The following is a 19,310-nucleotide window of genomic DNA, read 5'->3' on the forward strand; positions in this document are numbered from 1 at the left end:
TTCAAACTTGGTGTAGGCGTTCATTAGATGAATGCCTTGATGGTGTTCGATGATAAACATTGTTTGCTTGCGGTAAGCAGAGATAAGCACTCTGATTGGTTGATGCTTTGTTGCATGATAACTTTATTTTTAATTAAGTGAGAGTAATGAAACCCCAAGTATAGATTCATTATATCATTACCTTGACAAAGTTCGATGATGAGAATTTTCTGCTTAGGCTAAGGAGCGATAAGCAATTTGATTGGTCAAGACTTTGGAACATAACAACTCTGCTTTTAATTGAGGTAGAATGTTTAAACTTGATGTAGATGTTCATTAGGTGAATGTCTTGACTGAGTTCATGAAATGATTAACATTTTGAGCTAAAGCTAAGCAGAGCTAAGCAATTTCATTGGTCGATGCTTTGGGACAAGATAACTTTGATTCTATCTGATAGAGAGTGATGAAACTTAGTGTATAGTTGATGAATAGTTTGATTGCTTGATACTTTTGAAAAAAATAAATGTGCTATTAATTAATATGTGTCATCTATTTATTTTGGGATTTCAGCGGGGGACATCAGCCTCACTGTTGGCTTGTTAAATATAAACGGGGTCAATTTTGACGAACAGGAAGTGTTCTACGGATGGGACAAAAAATGATCTTAGATTGCCCATATCTCACTTACTAATCAACAAATTTTCTTCAGGTTTTCATTTTTGGATTCTTTGGACGAATCCCATATGGGCTCTGTCTGACGGTTTTTAGAAATTCAAAAGTTTGCTTGAGTAATATTAGCATCGAAGATTTGCAAAAGTTTTCTTCATCATTTTTTCGACATTCAAGATGGCATATCGCCGTCACTATTTGAGGTATCAAGTTGAAACTTGGTAGGAATAAGGAACACACCGATGCCTTCAAAATGGCATATTAAAAAATTTTGTGACGGCTTCCGGAATAGTTCTCTCCATTTGAAAAATAGACAAAAAATGACATATGGTGGTGTTGGCCCCATATTGGATTTTACAAAAAAACATTCAAATCGATATTCAGCCGCCATCTTAATACAGATTTTCGAAAACCTTTTTATTGTATTGCGCTATTGAACCTGTTCAAAATGGCAACAATCTTTAGAGAGACGATTTTTGAATTTCGATTTTGTTTACTTCCGGTTTCACTTTGAAGTTTGTTTGACTTTTCTCGATCTAGATGGTGACCTAATCTTTCCACGACCCTTGACCTTTGTATGTATGATGACCCTGATGTCTACTAACAATTAATATAAAAAAGTTTGGTCATAAAGTATAACTTCTGGTATTATTAAGAGTTCAAAATGACAGCATTTTCCACTCTAATAGGTATTGGATTTTACTATACTCAATAATTCATGGTTTAACTTGAATGTTGATGTGATAAGGCGTGACGTGACGTGACATGTGACATACCGAAACACATCAGTACTCCTTAGGAGTTCTAGTATTATATTTTGATGGAAGAGCCTCGGTTTCAGAAAGAAGAAAACAAGAACAACAAGAAGATAAGTAGCTCTCACGGCAAGATGCATAGTGTGTAGAACTGGTGTCAGAGCTTTTAATAACTGGCTTCTGCGTTAGAATATCCATCAGTCAAGTAGAAAAGCTTAATTGTGGTTACTATTCATGGAAACTTGTGAGAAATATACGTGTTGTCAGTAGTCGCATAAACCCGTCATATCTGACCATAACTTCCTGAATTATGGCCCCTGATTGTACGAAAAATCGCGTTTTCGTGTGGACCCTATAGAGGTCACAATTTTTATCCGATTCAAGAAACCGTAGGAATATATCGCCGTTACACCCTAAGAATGGATGAGTTCGAATTTCGTAAAAATCGGACCGAAACTGATAGAGAAAAAGGCCGCCCCTCATTCGCAAATAGTATAAAAGTATGTAATACCAAGGTTGTGGACTCACAATTTTTATCTGATTTTGACTAAAACTTAAAATATATCTATATATCCAAAATATCTCAGTCCATATTATGATATTAGCGCATTTCAGACCATAACTTGGATGCCCCTGATTGTATGAAAAATCTCTCTCTCTCTCTTTCTTTTTTTTTTTTTTATTATCCAAATGCCTGCCCCTCCTAAGCAAATATTCTATTAGGGGCAACCATTGTAAGTTCGTTCCTGGAGTTTTACTTCCACCGGGAATGGGTACAAATAGTTTGATGAATCAAACCTTGCCACTGAGCATTTAAATGCATAATTAAATATGAAGGTATTTATCTGTCTAGCCCATCTTCAGTCTCTTTTGCAAACTACAGCAACAAATTGTCCCCCAATTCGAGAATATTAATAAATAATTAATCATTTATTCAGGATGTAGTGATGATTTAACAGATACTAATCACTTATTTAAAAAACTCACCAGAAATTTATATAGTTAATGAATTCACACTCTATTGACGTCGATTCCAGTTACTGACGCAGATGAAAGATAACCGGCGGTTTCACCCAGGTAGTCAACAGTTGCCGAAATGGTGACGTTTTCTTAATTAGTCACGCGTTTGCCAGGTTCTCGCGCACGCACCTGACTAGTGATATGTTTGGATTAACTCACGTTTGTCTTATTACTCATGTTATTTTTACATACTGACACTTCACTTAAATACTCAACGTATGACTATTACCGACCATTTATAGGAATACTGACGTACGGTGCAAGTAGTGACGGGTTTAAGCGACTACTGACAACACGTATATTTCTCACGAGTTTCCATGAATAGTAACCACAATTAAGCTTTTCTACTTGACTGATGGATATTTTAACGCAGAAGCCAGTTAGTCAATACTCAGAGATCGGTTCTACACATTATCCATTCAGTAGTGTCTTGGAGCCTAGTTCCTGGTAGAGTGTGCAACTAAATTTATCATTATATTATGTCCTATATCACTTTTATCAATTTTATCATTTCATCTAATAGATTTAATGCATGCTGATCACCACACCGTTACCTAAAAAACATGGAGGCATGAAAACTTACCCTCTCATTCATTTTGTCCACTTGTTATAGAACTCCAGAAATTTTAAAACACAAATTCTGATAATATGACAGCATACAAATTGGTAAAAAAAAAGAAAAAAAAAGTGAAGTTAGATAAAAAGAAAAAAAAAAGATTTTGACATTTTGTAGAGGAGGAATACACAGACACATACAAACCCTCAACAAATTCCTGTCCAAGATGTTGACAAGTGACTGATGCCTCATGATTTTATTAGGTCATTTACAATGTGTTGATGCTAATTCAGAATTATACGCTCTTGTGTAACTTTGTGCCACTTTGATTTAGAGTTATAAAAATTACGGATATTAATAATAAACATTGTAGCTACTATCATCACATCAAATTGCAACCCCATTGGATCACTATCACTGTCTATTTTGTGAGCCTCGGAAGTCACGTACATATAAGCAGACTGACAAGAAGTCGGCTATAATTTATAGGGTGGCCCATGTGCTCTACAGAAATAAAGTCCACCGCTGATAGTTCGAGACTACCACTGAAGCGTACACATTCGCCGTGCCGAGACCAACTTTCTGACAATATGATACTATAAATAGCCATGGCACGTGCAATTCTCTACAAATCTATCAACTATTACAGCCGTAAAAAATTTATTGTTGACGATTTTGAATAGCAGTGAAATTAAGCTTCTTGGTTATTACAGCAGATTTAGAAATTACGTTCGTTTCATTTTTTAAATCGCTTTATCATTAACTGTACCGTTAAGAGCGGCATCTTTTGGTTTAGTACAAATAATATCTCTGAATCACTCGGATTAGACAGGAACATGATACTTGCAGTAGTTTCATTTTACTTTTACAAGGTTCTTAAAACGATTGTTGAGCTACCTAACGTGCTTATTTCTAAATTCAATTTCTTGTTCTAGCTTTCTGTTATGTTTCGTAAAAAAGTAGTCTTGATTATCCCGACCTGTCAATCAGACGTAGAATGGTCGATAGACTGGTTAAGCGAGACTAATTTCAAAACAAGGGCACGTAACCTATCTTTTACTCAAAAGTGTCTGGATGTAATGGACGACACTTGGAACCAGTTTTCAGTCTATTATTTATAGATGATTAATGGTCATAGCTTATTAAGTACAACATGATCGTTTATTTAGTGACTATAATTGTGTGAAACTGATTTGAGGCTTGGCATATATATAAATATTGTGGCGTAATTGTCGAGATATATGGAGATATTTATTTATGGTGGGTCACCCTACTATAATTATTTACAGCCCATTTTTTTCAAACTGTGAAATCCTATTGCAGACATTTCTATTCTTATTTTTATATTAAAAGTCTTATTTGTGGTAAACAATAAAAGTAATACGAATTGAATTGCATCCTCTGTCTCAAACCTGATAACGGTACCGTAATCATAGATAATGATACTTGACAATTGAGAAATGTAAGCGGAGTTAACATCTGTCAATCAAACGATCAGCAATTCTTGGAGGTGCGGGTCAGTTGATGCCTATTTCAAGTCCAAACTTCCAACACTGATAATATGGTCCAAAATAAAGTAGTTTTACTGAAATTTTCAAAATTTTCTTTTTTCATCATCTATTTTTGAACTGTTATAGTAAGAATGGCCAGCTCTTTAACAAAAACTTACATAATGTATCTTTAATGGGTTATTACTCGTAATTAGATTACTGACAAAAGAAAAAATATGTGACAACCCTTGTTGACCGTCTGGACGACTTAGCTGCTGTGAGCATGTTTCATTACCTGGCAACCTATCTTTACACATTTTCAGAAGATTGTAGCACACTAGTGGGTTTAGAGCTGGTCAGTTTTTTTTTCTTCTGGCATATACTTGGACAAATGCCCTTCATAACCACACCAAGCAATTCTATGTCAGATCCGCCAAGAAGCAGCTACAAGGTTTAGGATGACATAGTTTTCAACATGTGTAAAATGACCAATTTAATAACTCACAGAAAATTCCACACGATTCATACATTCCCAAACGAAGGGTGAATTTTAAATCGACCACTTGGCCTATCACACCTGACCAATATCAAAATTTTAGGGTCACAACTCACAAGATTTCGAGTAAGAGCATTTTGGAATAAGGGTAAAAAATTGGTCCAAATATGACAAATTTTGACCAAAACAACAATTTCCAGTTATACCGGAAGTTGTCATTTCAAAAAAATTTCACTGCATCGTGTGACTTCTGTCGCCTAGGGGTTCCCATAGACCAAGTATGATTGAAAATTGCTGACCCCCAGGTTTATAAGGGTTTTTTTTTTTTCAATTTTTGCATGGTCCTCTCGTGGACCTGTTCTTAAAACTAGAATGCATGTATACAATAATAATTCAAATTAGGCAGTTGACATTAAGAATGAAAGAAAATACACATTTAGTGGGGTAAACGTATAGCTGGGCCATCGACGTACTGTTGCAGGATCGGTACTTGGTAGATATGCACATGCAGTTTTTGTAGCCAATAGTATGGCATATTTAATTATTATTTTTCTGCTTTTTAATCGTGCACCATAATGCGTTTCAGCGCCATTTGTAACAAGGGACTCGAGGAACGAGGCTAAACATTTTCCACAAGTCATGTCAAATGGTGACCCCATATTCTTATCTAGAGAGCATGCGCAATAAATACCTCGCTGTAGACTGGAAGAACCAGGCTCTAGAGATTGCCATTAAATTGCAGCTTCTGGCGTATTTCACTGAACATAACTGATATGAAATTAGAGTAAAAACGGAAAAGATTGAATGTTAGTCAGTTTATATACATTCATATTACATTATTGTATGCGTTGCGACCCATTTGTGTCAGTTTCTAGGTCCCAAATATTAGCAAAATTTGCCGGTTGTCGGCTACTATATAATAACATCCCTGCATGCACCGAAGGTTGGCTCTCTCCAAGTATATGATCACCAAAAAAGGTCTAAACAATCTATATCTGTTTATTTTCCTTAAACTGTCACTCTAAATATTTTTATTCAAGGTTAAAGAGTACCAGTGAAGATATAAAAGTGGAATCATTATGTAATTTGGTAAAAGATTTACAAGCTGGTGGACTAGCAGGTGACTTTCTACTTTATCTGTTAAAGGTACCTTTTTTTACAAGAACTCATATCTCTTTTCAAACCTGTAGGCCAAATTCTCGGGTTAAATTTCTGTCATCTTGGCTTCCACTATAAAATCAGTCTATAAAATCGGACAACAATAATTGTTGGCATACTGAGTCGCAGTGAAGAAATTTTAAAAATTGAGTTATTGTTATTTTCACATTCGCCAACTCGTTACCTTCAATTTGATGTATAGTTTGTTTGAAACAGGCAAAAATTGACTGAGCTCTGTCCATTCGAAGCTACCCAAATCACAAAAATAAGTTTTGAGAAAAACCAAGACAAAGATTTGGTATGTTCCAAAACAAAATCCCATAGCAACCAGGCCATTTATTTGCTGTTTTGTTGTTGAATATATCTTTCCCTTATATATATCTTTCCCTTGGTTTTCATGGGTGCTGAAGACGAATATCGTAGTTAAAATTTGATCCGACGATTTCCGCCATTTATTTGCTATTTTGTCGTTTAATATTTTTTTTATTTAGGATTTCAAGGGTGCTGACGACGAAAATCATAGTAAATGCACTCCTTTCGTGACGAAACATCCATAACACATGCGGCATATTCACATGATAGTGTTAATTACACTGAAGAATAATCTATATATTAGTAGTCTGTTTTGTAATGTATATTATAACGTTGGTTAGATTAACAGTTAATCTCATCAATTAATTAGCACACTAGTGCCAGCTAGTGGTCAGGAGATGAAGATTGTTGATTGGATAATCATCAAAGAAGCCGCCACAGCTGTACGCGTGTTCATTTAACATGTGAATTAAAATAAGATTTTGGTGTATGATAGGTCTATTATTATTTTCAGGTACCGTAACGGAATCAAAATATGAGTCCCTAGAGAAATGTCAATTTCATAGTCAAGAAATACTTATGTTCACTTTGATGCTATTAAACAATGGCAGACTCGAGAATCGTCGCAATTCGGCTCGTTGGTCGTTCTCATTTTTTCGAGCCATGGTGATAAGAGAATTTTAAACAATAATATCCAAGATGCATTCCTTACTCTGCATACCGTATCAAGAAGCGACAGTAAAGTGAATTATTATTATTATTATTATTGTTCGATTTATATAGCGCTTCATTACACGTGAAGTGTTTCTAAGCGCATATCACAAACATATACTTAAAACACACAAAAACAATCAAAATCAGGAGAACATAATTAAACACAGCTGCCTGTTAGGCGCTATTATTCAAAGGTTTATATCCAACAAATCAACCGGCTAATCTCTATATTGAACTCAGTCAAGGTATTACCTGATGAACACCTACACCAAGTAGAGTTCAAAAATAAAATCAACTTCATTAACAAAAATTAAACAATCAAAAACTAAACTGATAAATCAAATTCAAACGAAACAAATAAAACAAAGGAAATGAAAAGAGCAGTTCATTACCATTCTACATTAACAAAATAAAGGAAATCAACTTGTGAAAATTTGTTAAAAAAATAAGAGCAAAGTAACACTAATGTTAATACTTTTTTAACGAACATATCATAAATATAATTAATTTTACCTATAATATCTATTTCAGAAATCAGACTTTATTTTGCAAATAAAATAATCCAAAGAGTTGTGTACGACCATTATATTTAAACAGTATATTATGCTGTTATATATATGATAAAGTGAAAGTGATGAGAGTTAGAATTAATGTTAACAATTTGATAATTACTATATTTAATTTGTTAAATGTTGCCCTATGATAAAGTTGGATTCTGCTTTCTCTTGTTCAATCCATGCATCAACTGTTTCTATAGTTATGTCTAAAACATATATTATAAAACATCTCCCAAAATAATGCAAGTAAGATTAAGTACTGTTTGTACTAAAATTTTTACAATTCATATAATGTACATAAAGTAATAAACCATTAAACATGGTCAGGAACAATGTCTTATTTAGAAAATTAAACTACAATATATTAGGATGGCAGTCGGAAGTCTGTGTAAATACAACAATTTATGGAATACATGTATAAAGATTTTAAATACATTGTATTACCAAGGACCTTATTTATAGGGTCCATGGTATCATACCAGCGGCTGCCAGGCAGGAGAAGCTCACATTTTGAAAGAGATGGATAGAGAACAAGCTAAAAAAAAAAAAAAAAAAAAAAAAACCCCACGATTTTTCATACAATCAGGGGGCCATAATCCACAAAGTTATGATCTGAAATGTGCAAATATCGAAAGGGACTGAGATCTTTGGGATATAAAGATATATTTTAAGTTTCATCAAAATCGGACAACAATTGTGACCTCTAGGACTCCACAACCTTCGTATTAAATACTTGCACACAATTTGCGTACGAGGGGCGGCTATTTTGTCGGGCAGTTACAGTTCCATTTCCACGAAATTCGAATTCAAACTTCATTGATGTTTAACAGTGATATATTTAAACGGTTTTTAAAATTAAATACAAATTGTGACTTCTAGCAGGTCCACAAGCTAAAAATGTGTTTTTTTTAACAATCAGGGGCCATAATCCTGGATGTTACGTTTGGATATGGGTGATTATCAAAAGGAACCAAGGTCCACAACTTTGATATACCATATTTTTTACACTATTTGCGTATGAGGGGTGGCCATTTTGTCCAGCAGTTTTTGTCTGATTTTCAAGAAATTCAAATTAAAACGTCATTAGGGTGTAACGGTGATATATTCAAACAGTTTTTTTAAATCAAAAAATAATCGTGAGCTCTAGAGGGACCACAATCTAAAAACGCGATTTTTCTTACAATCAGGGGCCATAATTCTGAAGTTACGGTCCACTTTGCATGAATATCGAAAAGAAACCAAGATCTTTGGGATATAACCATGTATTATAAGTTCCATCAAAATCGGATCAAAATTGTGATCTCATCTATCAATAAAATTTTCTTCGAAAAGAAAATTATTGGCCATTTTTTTTTTTTTTCCATTTAAGGCCTATAAATTATTTTTTTAAAGATGATATGAGATATCAGATAATCACTGTTTGGATTAATTATTCGAAGTAAATAAGGAGTTGTCGACGGCTTTATCATTGACCTGTGACAGTTGATTAGTATTACTCAATGACACCCCACCCGCATGTTGATTAATTGACATAATCAGCCATGTGGTTTGAATTAACACTCAACGGCAATCTATATACGATCAGAATTAATTTTTTTCTGCCACTTATGAGAGTGAATCGCATGTAGGTACCCAAAAACATTATTGCCAAAACCAAATATTTATCACCCGCTCGAGTCAGCCACGTAACCATAATGCTTTTCACTCGGTGTCTGGGCCAATCAGCAAACGAGTTGTGTAGACAGCACAGCAACAAGCGGAGGTGGTTTATATTTTTTATGGGTTTTAAAACACGATTGTATCCGTTCAAAATCAATTCATCGACATTAATTTGATCATATTTGTAAACTAGAGATTCTCCGCTTTACAACAATGCCAATGTTCTCAAATCTTTTATTGCTATTTTGATCTTTTGTGTCGATAGACTCATTATAGACTCATTTTTGGGAAAATCTCAATTTCGATCCAAAATCAATATTTTCACTTATTTTGTCTTTAGTCCAAAATTAGAATTTGCGTATTCGGATTCACTTTGATATACGCGGTCACAATTGTGCAATCAACACAATCAAAGATCTTGGTCTTTTCCATAATCGCACATATCAGAACGTAACTTTCTGGATTATGGCCCCTGGCATTCGAAAAGTCACATTTTTGGTTCGTGGACCCGCTAGAAGTCACAATTCACAAATTGTATTCAATTTTAAATTTTTTTTTAAATATATCACTGTTACACGTCAGTGAAGGTTGAGTTCAAATTTCGTAAAAATCTGTAACCAACATTTGTGGACACTCTAGAACTAGAAGTCACAATTTTTATTCGATTTCAATGAAACTTGAAATGTTTGATTATAATCCAAAGATCTTGGTTCCTTTCGATATTTGCACATATCGGACCGTAACTTCCTGGATTATGGCCTCTGATTGTACAAAAAAATTGTGTTTTTAGCTTGTTGACCTGATTTTAAAAAGCGTTTAAATGTATCACCGTTTACGTTACACCCTAATGACAGTTGAGTTCGAATTTCATGAAAATCAGATCAAAACTGCCTGACAAAATGGCCGCTCCTTCTACGCAAATAGTTTAAAAGTATGTAATACTTTGATGAAACTTAATATATATCTTTAAATCCCAAATATCTCAGTTCATTTCAATATTCGGGCATTTCTTTCAGACCTTATATTCTGGATTATGGCCCCTGATTGTATGAGAAATTGCTTCTTTTTTTTTTTTAGCTTGTTCTCTATCCATCTCTTACAAAATATGGGAGTATCTTGCCTGGCAACCGCTGGTGGTTTATACAATAGGGTCGATAGAAAATGAAAGCTTAAAGTTCATTCATTCCTCAATATTTATTCGACAGAAAATGAATAGTTTGTGATGTCCCAGGATTATTTATCTTCTTTATAAAAAAATATTTTTATATGCCCACATGGAAATGTGGTCGTATATTGCCGTCGCCCCCGTCCGTCCGTCCGTCCGTCCGTCCATCGTCCACAATTTCTTGGGAACACTCTACAGACTACATTTATCATCTGATTGTTTGGAAATTGATATATGTTGTTTGCATTAGTGAGATGAAGAAGCCTATTTATAAAATTTATATGCATCATTTAAATTAGTAAAACAAAGAAGCCTTTTGAATTTCAGCATTTCAGCCTTTGAATTGTTTGCATTAGTGAGATGAAGAAGCCTATTTATAAAATTTATATGCATCATTTAAATTAGTAAAACAAAGAAGCCTTTTGAATTTCAGCAATTTCCATTAATTACATCTAGAGTTATGGTCCTTGTTTCACTTTGTTGAATGTTGTGAATGCTCTAATGACAACAGTTATCTGATCTGTTTGAAATTGATATGCATCATTTAAATTAGTGAAAAGAAGAAGCCTATTGAATGTGAGCAATTTCTGTCAATTACTTCTAGAGTTATGGCCCTTGTGTTACTTTGTTGAACCTTGTGAATGTTCGAATGACAAAAGTTATCCGATCTGTATGAAATTTATATGCATCATTTAGATTAGTAAAACATAGAAGCCTATTGAATTTCAGCAATTTTCGTTAATTACATCTAGAGTTATGGCACTTGTTTCACTTTGTTGAATCTTGTGAACACTCTAATGACAACAGTTATCATCCGATCTGTTTGAAATTAATATGCATCATTTAAATTTGTACAACGAAGAAGCCTATTGAATTTCAGCAATTTCCGTTAATTACGCCAAGGTGTTATGTCCCTTGTTTCACTTTGTTGTACCTTGTGAATGGTTCACTTTGTTGTATCTTGTGAATGCTCTAACGACAAAAGTTATTATCTGATCTGTATGAAATTTATATGTATCATTTAAATTAGAAAAACAAACAAGCCTATTGAGTTTTAGCAAATTTCTGCTAGAGTTATGGCCCTTGTTTAGCTTTGTTGAATCTTGTTAACGCTTGAACGACAAAAGTTATCACTTAATCTGTATGAAATTCATATGCATCATTTAGATTTGTGAAATGAAGAAGCCTATTGAATGTGAGCAATTTCTGTCAATTACTTCTAGAGTTATGGCCCTTGTGTTACTTTGTTGAACCTTGTGAATGTTCGAACGACAAAAGTTATCATCTGATCTGTATGAAATTTATATGCATTATTTGAATTAGTAAAACGAAAAAGCCTGTCGAATTTCAACAATTTCTGTAGATTTCTTCCAGAGTTACGGCCCTTTTTTTAGTTTTTAGAACCTTGTGAACCCTCAAACGACGAAAATTATAATGTCATCTGTATGAAATTGTCTATTAAATTCCCCTAATTACCTGCAAAAGAATAAATATGCAACACCCTTCGACTGCTCGGACAATTTAGCTGCTGTTGGCGTACGTTTTGTTGTCTGGCAACCTATCTTTAAATTACATCGGTAACATATAGACCAGGACTTCCACTTCAAAACTTTCACGGCTGGTCATTTTTGATAACGCAAGAAAACTTTGCAAAGAAAATTCATATTTCATGTTTTTTTATTCATGGTAGGGTATTGTGAATTCATGTGTCTATACCACTTTGTCAGCTTGAGGTACACAAAAAATTATATATTGGACTTAAAAATGAAATATTAGTATAATAGTAAGGCTTATGATAATTGTAAATAATTATTTATTAATTAAATGTTCCCTTTTGGCTACTTAAATAATTGAAATAACCGAATTGGCCGTAGAAAAACAATTCCAGTAGCTCACACGTAATTACCACGTGCTCTATAGAAAACACACTGACCTGGATAATTTTGAGTTGTAACACAATAACTTCGAAATGAAGATAAATATATAATTATCCACTGGCACTGCATATATCTCACATTTATTGTCCCCCGCCTTTCGAAGAAAGCAGGGGACTATTAAAATGGGTTAGTCTGTCTGTCTGTCTGTCTGTCTGTCTGTCTGTCTGTCTGTCTGTCTGTCTGTCTGTCTGTCTGTCTGTCTGTCTGTCCGTCTGTCCGTCTGTCCGTCCGTCTGTCTGTCCGTCACACTTTTTGGGACACAATAACTCTCTTCCTAATTGAGCTAGAATGTTCAAACTTGGTGTATGTGTTTATTAGGTCAATGCCTTGATGGAGTTCGAAGATGAGCATTTTCCGCTTAGGGTAAGCAGAGATAAGCAATTTGATTGGTTGATGCTTTGGGACACGATAACTCTCTTCCTAATTGGGCTAGAATGTTCAAACTTGGTGTATGTGTTGATTAGGTCAATGCCTTGATGGAGTTCGAAGATGAGCATTTTCCGCTTAGGGTAAGCAGAGATAAGCAATTTGATTGGTTGATGCTTTGGGACACGATAACTTTTAATTGAGCTAGAATGTTCAAACTTGGTGTATGTGTTTATTAGGTCAATGCCTTGATGGAGTTCGAAGATGAGCATTTTCCGCTTAGGGTAAGCAGAGATAAGCAATTTGATTGGTTGATACTTTGGGGCACGATAACTCTCTTCCTAATTGAGCTAGAATGTTCAAACTTGGTGTATGTGTTGATTAGGTCAATGCCTTGATGGAGTTCGAAGATGAGCATTTTCCGCTTAGGGTAAGCAGAGATAAGCAATTTGATTGGTTGATGCTTTGGGACACGATAACTTTAGTTCTAATTAAATGAGAACTATTATAAATTAATTAAATATGTAGTATGCAATAATGAATTGACATTTAATGACAGAAAGAAAACAGTGAACTTTGCACAACTTGCAGCAAGATGGAAAATAGACCCGTTGATACAACCAAACTCTAGATCTGTAGGCATAGAGCATGTTTTCCCCTTAATATGCTATAATTATTCCATCAAAAACATTGTATGCTTAGACTATAAGTAAAGATATACTGTTTGATTGTTCAATACTTTGTAAAAGATAATTTGTGATAAATTTATATGTGTCCTCTAATTATTTTCCTATTTCGGCGGGGGACATCAGCCTCACTGTTGGCTTGTTTGTTTTAACTTTTAGACCATCTCTTATGGCATTACGGACCGCAGAGTTGTAACTTAGATCCTAATAATGAATAACTAAATAACTAACGGATAACCAACATCATAGCTAGCGACACTACCGCTTCCTAGAATATTGTAGTGTATAAGAGTAACCATATATATATACATATTCACACAACATTTTTGCAACACGTGGAATTATCAATATTGCTACACAATAGCACTGGAATATGTAATTTTCTTAATTTTTCGGTGAGCAAGTTAACTAATCTCTAGATTTTATTTGTACAATTCTTGCAAGGCTGTAATACCGAAATAAAAAATTATAATGTTGTTGAGGATTAGTAATTTCTATGCTGTTTTTATTTAAACATACATTATGCAAGAGCTAAATCTGATTATTGCAAGTCTTTATTTAGGCTTCAGATGTCATAGAAATTATAAATTAGATCTTTATTTACACAACAAGCACAAAATCAACTCTGTAGACCCACGGATGGCTTGGATTCAGCTTGGATTTAAACGGGGATTTCGTTGACAGATTTAATTTTAAATGGCGTCGTGAGCGGAGATAACCATTACGTTGACGTCATACTCCCGGATCGAGGCTAAATGATAGAGTGTACGAAGCGAGGCCGCTGTTGAGCGATGCCTTAACAAATGACATCTAAACTAAAGTGCAATAAACTAAACACAGATAATGACAAATTATACAATTCCTGGAGACCATGTGATGACTAATACAGACGGACAGGTCTTCTGTCTTAATAATATCAATAAAAATATTTTTATTTCCCCAATAGGCACAACGCCACTGGTGTATAGGCTACCTATAGATTTATCATAATTTTATTATAATATTATGTCCTATATTCAATTGATTTAATGCATGCCCAAAATACAAGTAAGAATGAAAATTTACCCTCTCACTCATTTTGTCCAATTGTTATAAAAATCCAAAAAGGTAAAACACAAATTCGGATATGATTACAGCAGACAAAAGACAGCAGAGATTATGTAGGTGGAGTTAACGCCTGTCAATCAAACAATCGGCCATACTAAAAATCGGTGAAGATGGAATTCAATCCCATTTCTAGTCAAAAATTACACTGGTGATAACTATGTTCAGAACATGGGTTCCACGTCGGCCGTATATGCCGGTTGAGACCTACGGCTATGGAAAATGACCGTTCCTAGATCTGACCTAACGGTCATTTTGCACGCCCAGAAAGAGGGTCTTTTTTTAAAAAAAAAAAAAAATTTCAAACATGACTACGATCGACCTTCACTGTGTAACTATACAAGAATGCACGTCGTCTAGAAGCCAATCTCGTGATTGGTGTTATAGAGTTGTATTATAGTCGTCAACAGATTATACTGAGTGTTGTGTTGATAGTTAATGATGAGTGTCTGGTAGTAGAGCAATAAATGTTAATTGATAAGTGGGAAACTAATCAACGGCGTGAAGCGGCCCATTATTAATCATTCACGTATTGTCCACGTGTCATAAGAATTTTCAACAACAAAGCCGTTTGCCGCTATTACGGTCAGACACAATGTAAACGAGATTATGATGATCTTCGAAAAAGGGCAATTGATATGAAGTATTGCTCTTCGAATCCAACCAACTGTCATATCAAATAGAAACAGCATAGAAATCCTCAACAACATACGCGTTGGAAGAAAAATGCATTTAAAAATAAAATGTTTATAGCGGTATTACGGCCTTGTGGAAATTGTTGAAATAAAATCTAGAGATTAGTTATCTTGCTTACCGAACAATTAAGAAAAATACGTATTCCAATTCTATTGTGCAGCAATATTGATAATTCCACGTGTAGAAGAAATGTCGTGTATATACGGTTACTCTTATACACGACCATATTCTAGGGGGCGCTAGTGTCGCTAGCCGTGAAGTTAGTTATCCGTAAGTCATTTAGTTATACATTATTAGGATTTACGTCACAATTCTGCGGCCCGTAATAGATGGTCTAAAACCCAAAAAATGTGAGATATATGCCATGGATAATTATATATTTATCTTCATTTCAAAGTTATTGTATTACAACTCAAAATTATCCAGGCCAGTGTGTTTTCTATAGAGCACGTGTTAATTACGTGTGAGCTACTGAAATGGTTTTTCTCCGGCCAATTCAACTATTTCGTTATTTAAGTAGCCAAAACGGAATATTTAATTATCATGAGCCTTACTAATATTTCATTTTTAAGTCAAATATATTTTTTTTGTGCACCCCATGGTGACAAAGTAGTATAGACACGTGAATTCACAATACCCTACCATGAATAAAAAACATGAAATATAAATTTACTTTGAAAAATTTTCGTGCGTTATCAAAAATGACCGGCAGTGAAAATTTTGAAGTGGAAGCCCTGGTTCAGAATAAAGTAATTTGACTGAAATTTTCAATATATTCTTCTTTCATCGTCTATTTTGGAACTGTTATAGCAAGAATGGCTAACTCCTTATAAAAATCTCTCATAATGTATCTTTAATATATGACAGTTGGTTGGATATGAAGAGGAGTATTTCGTATCAATTGCCCTTTTTTCAAAGATCATAATAATCTTGTTTACATCGTGGGTGACCGTAATAGCGGTAAATGGCTTTGTTATAGAAAATTCTTATGAAACGTGGACAATATGTGAGTGTTCAAATAGTGAATGATTAACAGTCGACCGCTTCACACCATTAATAAGATTCCCACATATCAATTAACTTTTATTTTTCTACTACCAGACACTCATCATTAATTATCAACACAAAACTCAGTATAATCTGTTGACGACTATGTATACAACTCTATAACACCAATCACGAGATTATGTAGCTTCTATATGTGTGCATTATTCTGTACTGGCCGTACAAGTGTATAGTTCACTGTAACCCAGGTATCATTTAATCTTGTGTATCTAGCACTAATTTCTTTCACATTCGTTTAATATCAAATCTTTAAAGTTTAAAAAATCGTTTAAAATTACCAAAAATCATCTTGTTTCATTTCGTAAATCGGCAGCTACCGACTAATTATGTAAAATATATCAAACTTCGAGCATAGTTTTCATCACCAATACTACGATCAGACTAAGCTATAGAGAGAAGAGGAAAGACACAGGAGTCACATTTTCCAGATGCATGACCAATATTTCCATGGATTTATTAGGCCTGGATAATGAACATTGTTTTGTAAAATGCAGCATAGAAATGACATGTTTGCATTTTTGGAGTAACCATGAAAGGTTTTCTTATTGTCAACTGAATTTTGAAACACAAATTGTTGAAATTTAAGGAACAATATCTGATGGCTGCCAGGCAGATTACGCCCACACACATTTTGTACTAGATGGATAGAGAACAATTAAGCTGAACAAAAACCAATTTTTTTACAATCAAGGGACATTATTCAAGAAGTTACGATCCGATATGCGCGAATATCGACAGGAACCAAGACTTTTGGGTTATAAAGATATATTTCAAGTTTCATCAAAATTGTGACTTCAAGAGGGTCCACAACCATGATATATCATATATTTACACTATTTGCGTACGCCATTTTGTCCGACAGTTTTAGTCTGATTTTCAGGAAATTCGAACTAAAGCGTCATTAGGGTGTAACAGTGATATATTCAATCATTTTTTTAAATCAAATAATAATTGTGACCTCTAGAGGGACCACAAGCTAAAAACGCGATTTTTCGAAAAATCAGGGGCAACAATTCAGGAAGTTAAACCAATATGCACAAATTTCGAAAGGAACCAAGATCTTTGGGCTATAAACATGCATTTTAAGTTTCATCAAAAAAACATGCCTGTGTAATAGTGTCTATATCATGGGTTCCATGTCGGCCGTATATGCCGGTCAAAATCTAGGGCTATGGAAAATGGCCGTAACTAGATCTGACCCATGGTCATTTTGCACGCCAGAAAAATCACCCATTTTCAAACATGGCTATGATCAACTTCCACTATCACTGTAACCCAGGTATCATTTAATCTTGTGTATCTAGCACTAATTTCTTTAGCATTTGTTTAATATCCAATGTTTGTTTCAAAATTCATAAAAATTGTTTAAAATCACCATAAATCATTTAATTTGTACTTCTGTCCAGTTTAAAGCTGACCATTCAATTTTGATAATGAGTGTTCAATTTACAAGTATTTAATTTCCTGACCACTGTTTGATAAATTTTACATAATTAGTCAAAAGCTGCCGATTTACGAAATGAAAGTTTGACATCGCAAGCTTCTATCAATCTGATATTCTGCCTGATAAAACATGATTAAATACTATAGTGAATGTTCAGAACAGGATGAATGAATAACATTTAATTACATGCATTTTTAATTAATTATGCATGATTTTAAACTCAATAACGGCTATGTAACTAAGGTAGACAAAATTACGCCAAGTTCTTCATTGCCATGGAGTAATTCAGACCATGTGACATCAACATGAAATATGTCGTCTACAGCTGGAATGCGTTTGGCACCCGTAAAGGATCTTAATGATTGGTGTTGATAATACCATCCACAATACAATTCATGTCATGTGGCATCAGTTTTGTTTTTGTTTTTTGTGACGATGGAACATGTACCCTATATGTATTGAATACTGAAGCGTTTCTCGATTGAATTTAAGAGTTTAGACTACTTTTTTATACATTTCACCGATGTGGTTACTTGTATGTTGAATTTTACTACATATGCTCACATTCGTATTTCGTGTAGCATATAGCAGATCATGACTCATGCTGGCATTGCACAATGGGTTCTTTGGCTTGTATTCCTAATTGTTTTCAAATTTGAGTGAAGTCTGTGTCACTACAGACCCGAGTCTGTACATCGCAGGGGACGCTTACGGCTAGCCCCCGGATCCATTTACTTTTTTTGAATTTTTTTTTAATTGTCATTGCAAAATGACAATAAATGCCAAAATTTAATAATACCATAGCTACCGTATGCCTACTGTAAATAGGCTGTGATGGTAAATAAAAAGTAAACTGTTATGTTTAATTAATATTGAGTATTCATGATAGATTGTTGTTGAACCTCAAATTAACAAAACTGGTAATCAAAATTTTGATTTGATTAGCAAAAATTTATTGTCCCCCGCCTTTCGAAGAAAGCAGGGGACTAGTAAAATGGGTTCGTCCGTCTACTGTCTGTCTGTCCATCACACTTTTTGGGACACAATAACTCTCCTTCTAATTGAGCTAGAATGTTCAAACTTGGTGTAGGTGTTTATTAGGCCAATGCCTTGACAGAGTTTGAAGATGAGCATTTTTGGCTTAGGGTAAGCAGAGATAAGCAATTTGATTGGTTGATGCTTTGGGACACAATAACTGTAGTTCTAATTAAGTGGACGGTTTGGGACAAGATAATCTTGATTCTATCTGATAGAGAGTGACGAAACTTAGTGAAAAAAATAAATGTGCAATTAATTAATATTTGTCATCTATTTATTTTGCAATTTGGCGGGGGACATCAGCCTTGCTGTTGGCTTGTTAAAACTATTTTGCACTGCTAATCAATTGTCAACAGTTATTTTGTTCCCAGGCTGCAGTTGAGACAAAGCTGCTGTATGGGTGTATTTAACGCTTTGTGTGGCTATCTTTTATGTGTGGGACAC

At 34.3% G+C, this 19,310-nt stretch overlaps 1 protein-coding gene across 3 annotated transcripts in view; it reads left to right on the forward strand.

Moving 5' to 3' along the window:
- Positions 1-19,310, forward strand: part of LOC126816897 (transport and Golgi organization protein 6 homolog) — a 146,182-nt gene that overhangs the window by 91,494 nt on the left and 35,378 nt on the right. For 2 of the 3 annotated variants that reach the window (XM_050543700.2, XM_050543701.2), the window contains one exon: positions 6,006-6,111. In XM_050543700.2, coding sequence (XP_050399657.1) covers positions 6,006-6,111 — 106 coding nt within the window. The remainder of the gene's footprint in view (positions 1-6,005; positions 6,112-19,310) is intronic. The other variant, XM_050543702.2, reaches the window with a different exon arrangement.

The sequence above is a fragment of the Patella vulgata genome, chromosome 3 (assembly GCF_932274485.2).
Source record: "Patella vulgata chromosome 3, xgPatVulg1.2, whole genome shotgun sequence".
NCBI classification, from domain to species: Eukaryota; Metazoa; Mollusca; class Gastropoda; family Patellidae; genus Patella; species Patella vulgata.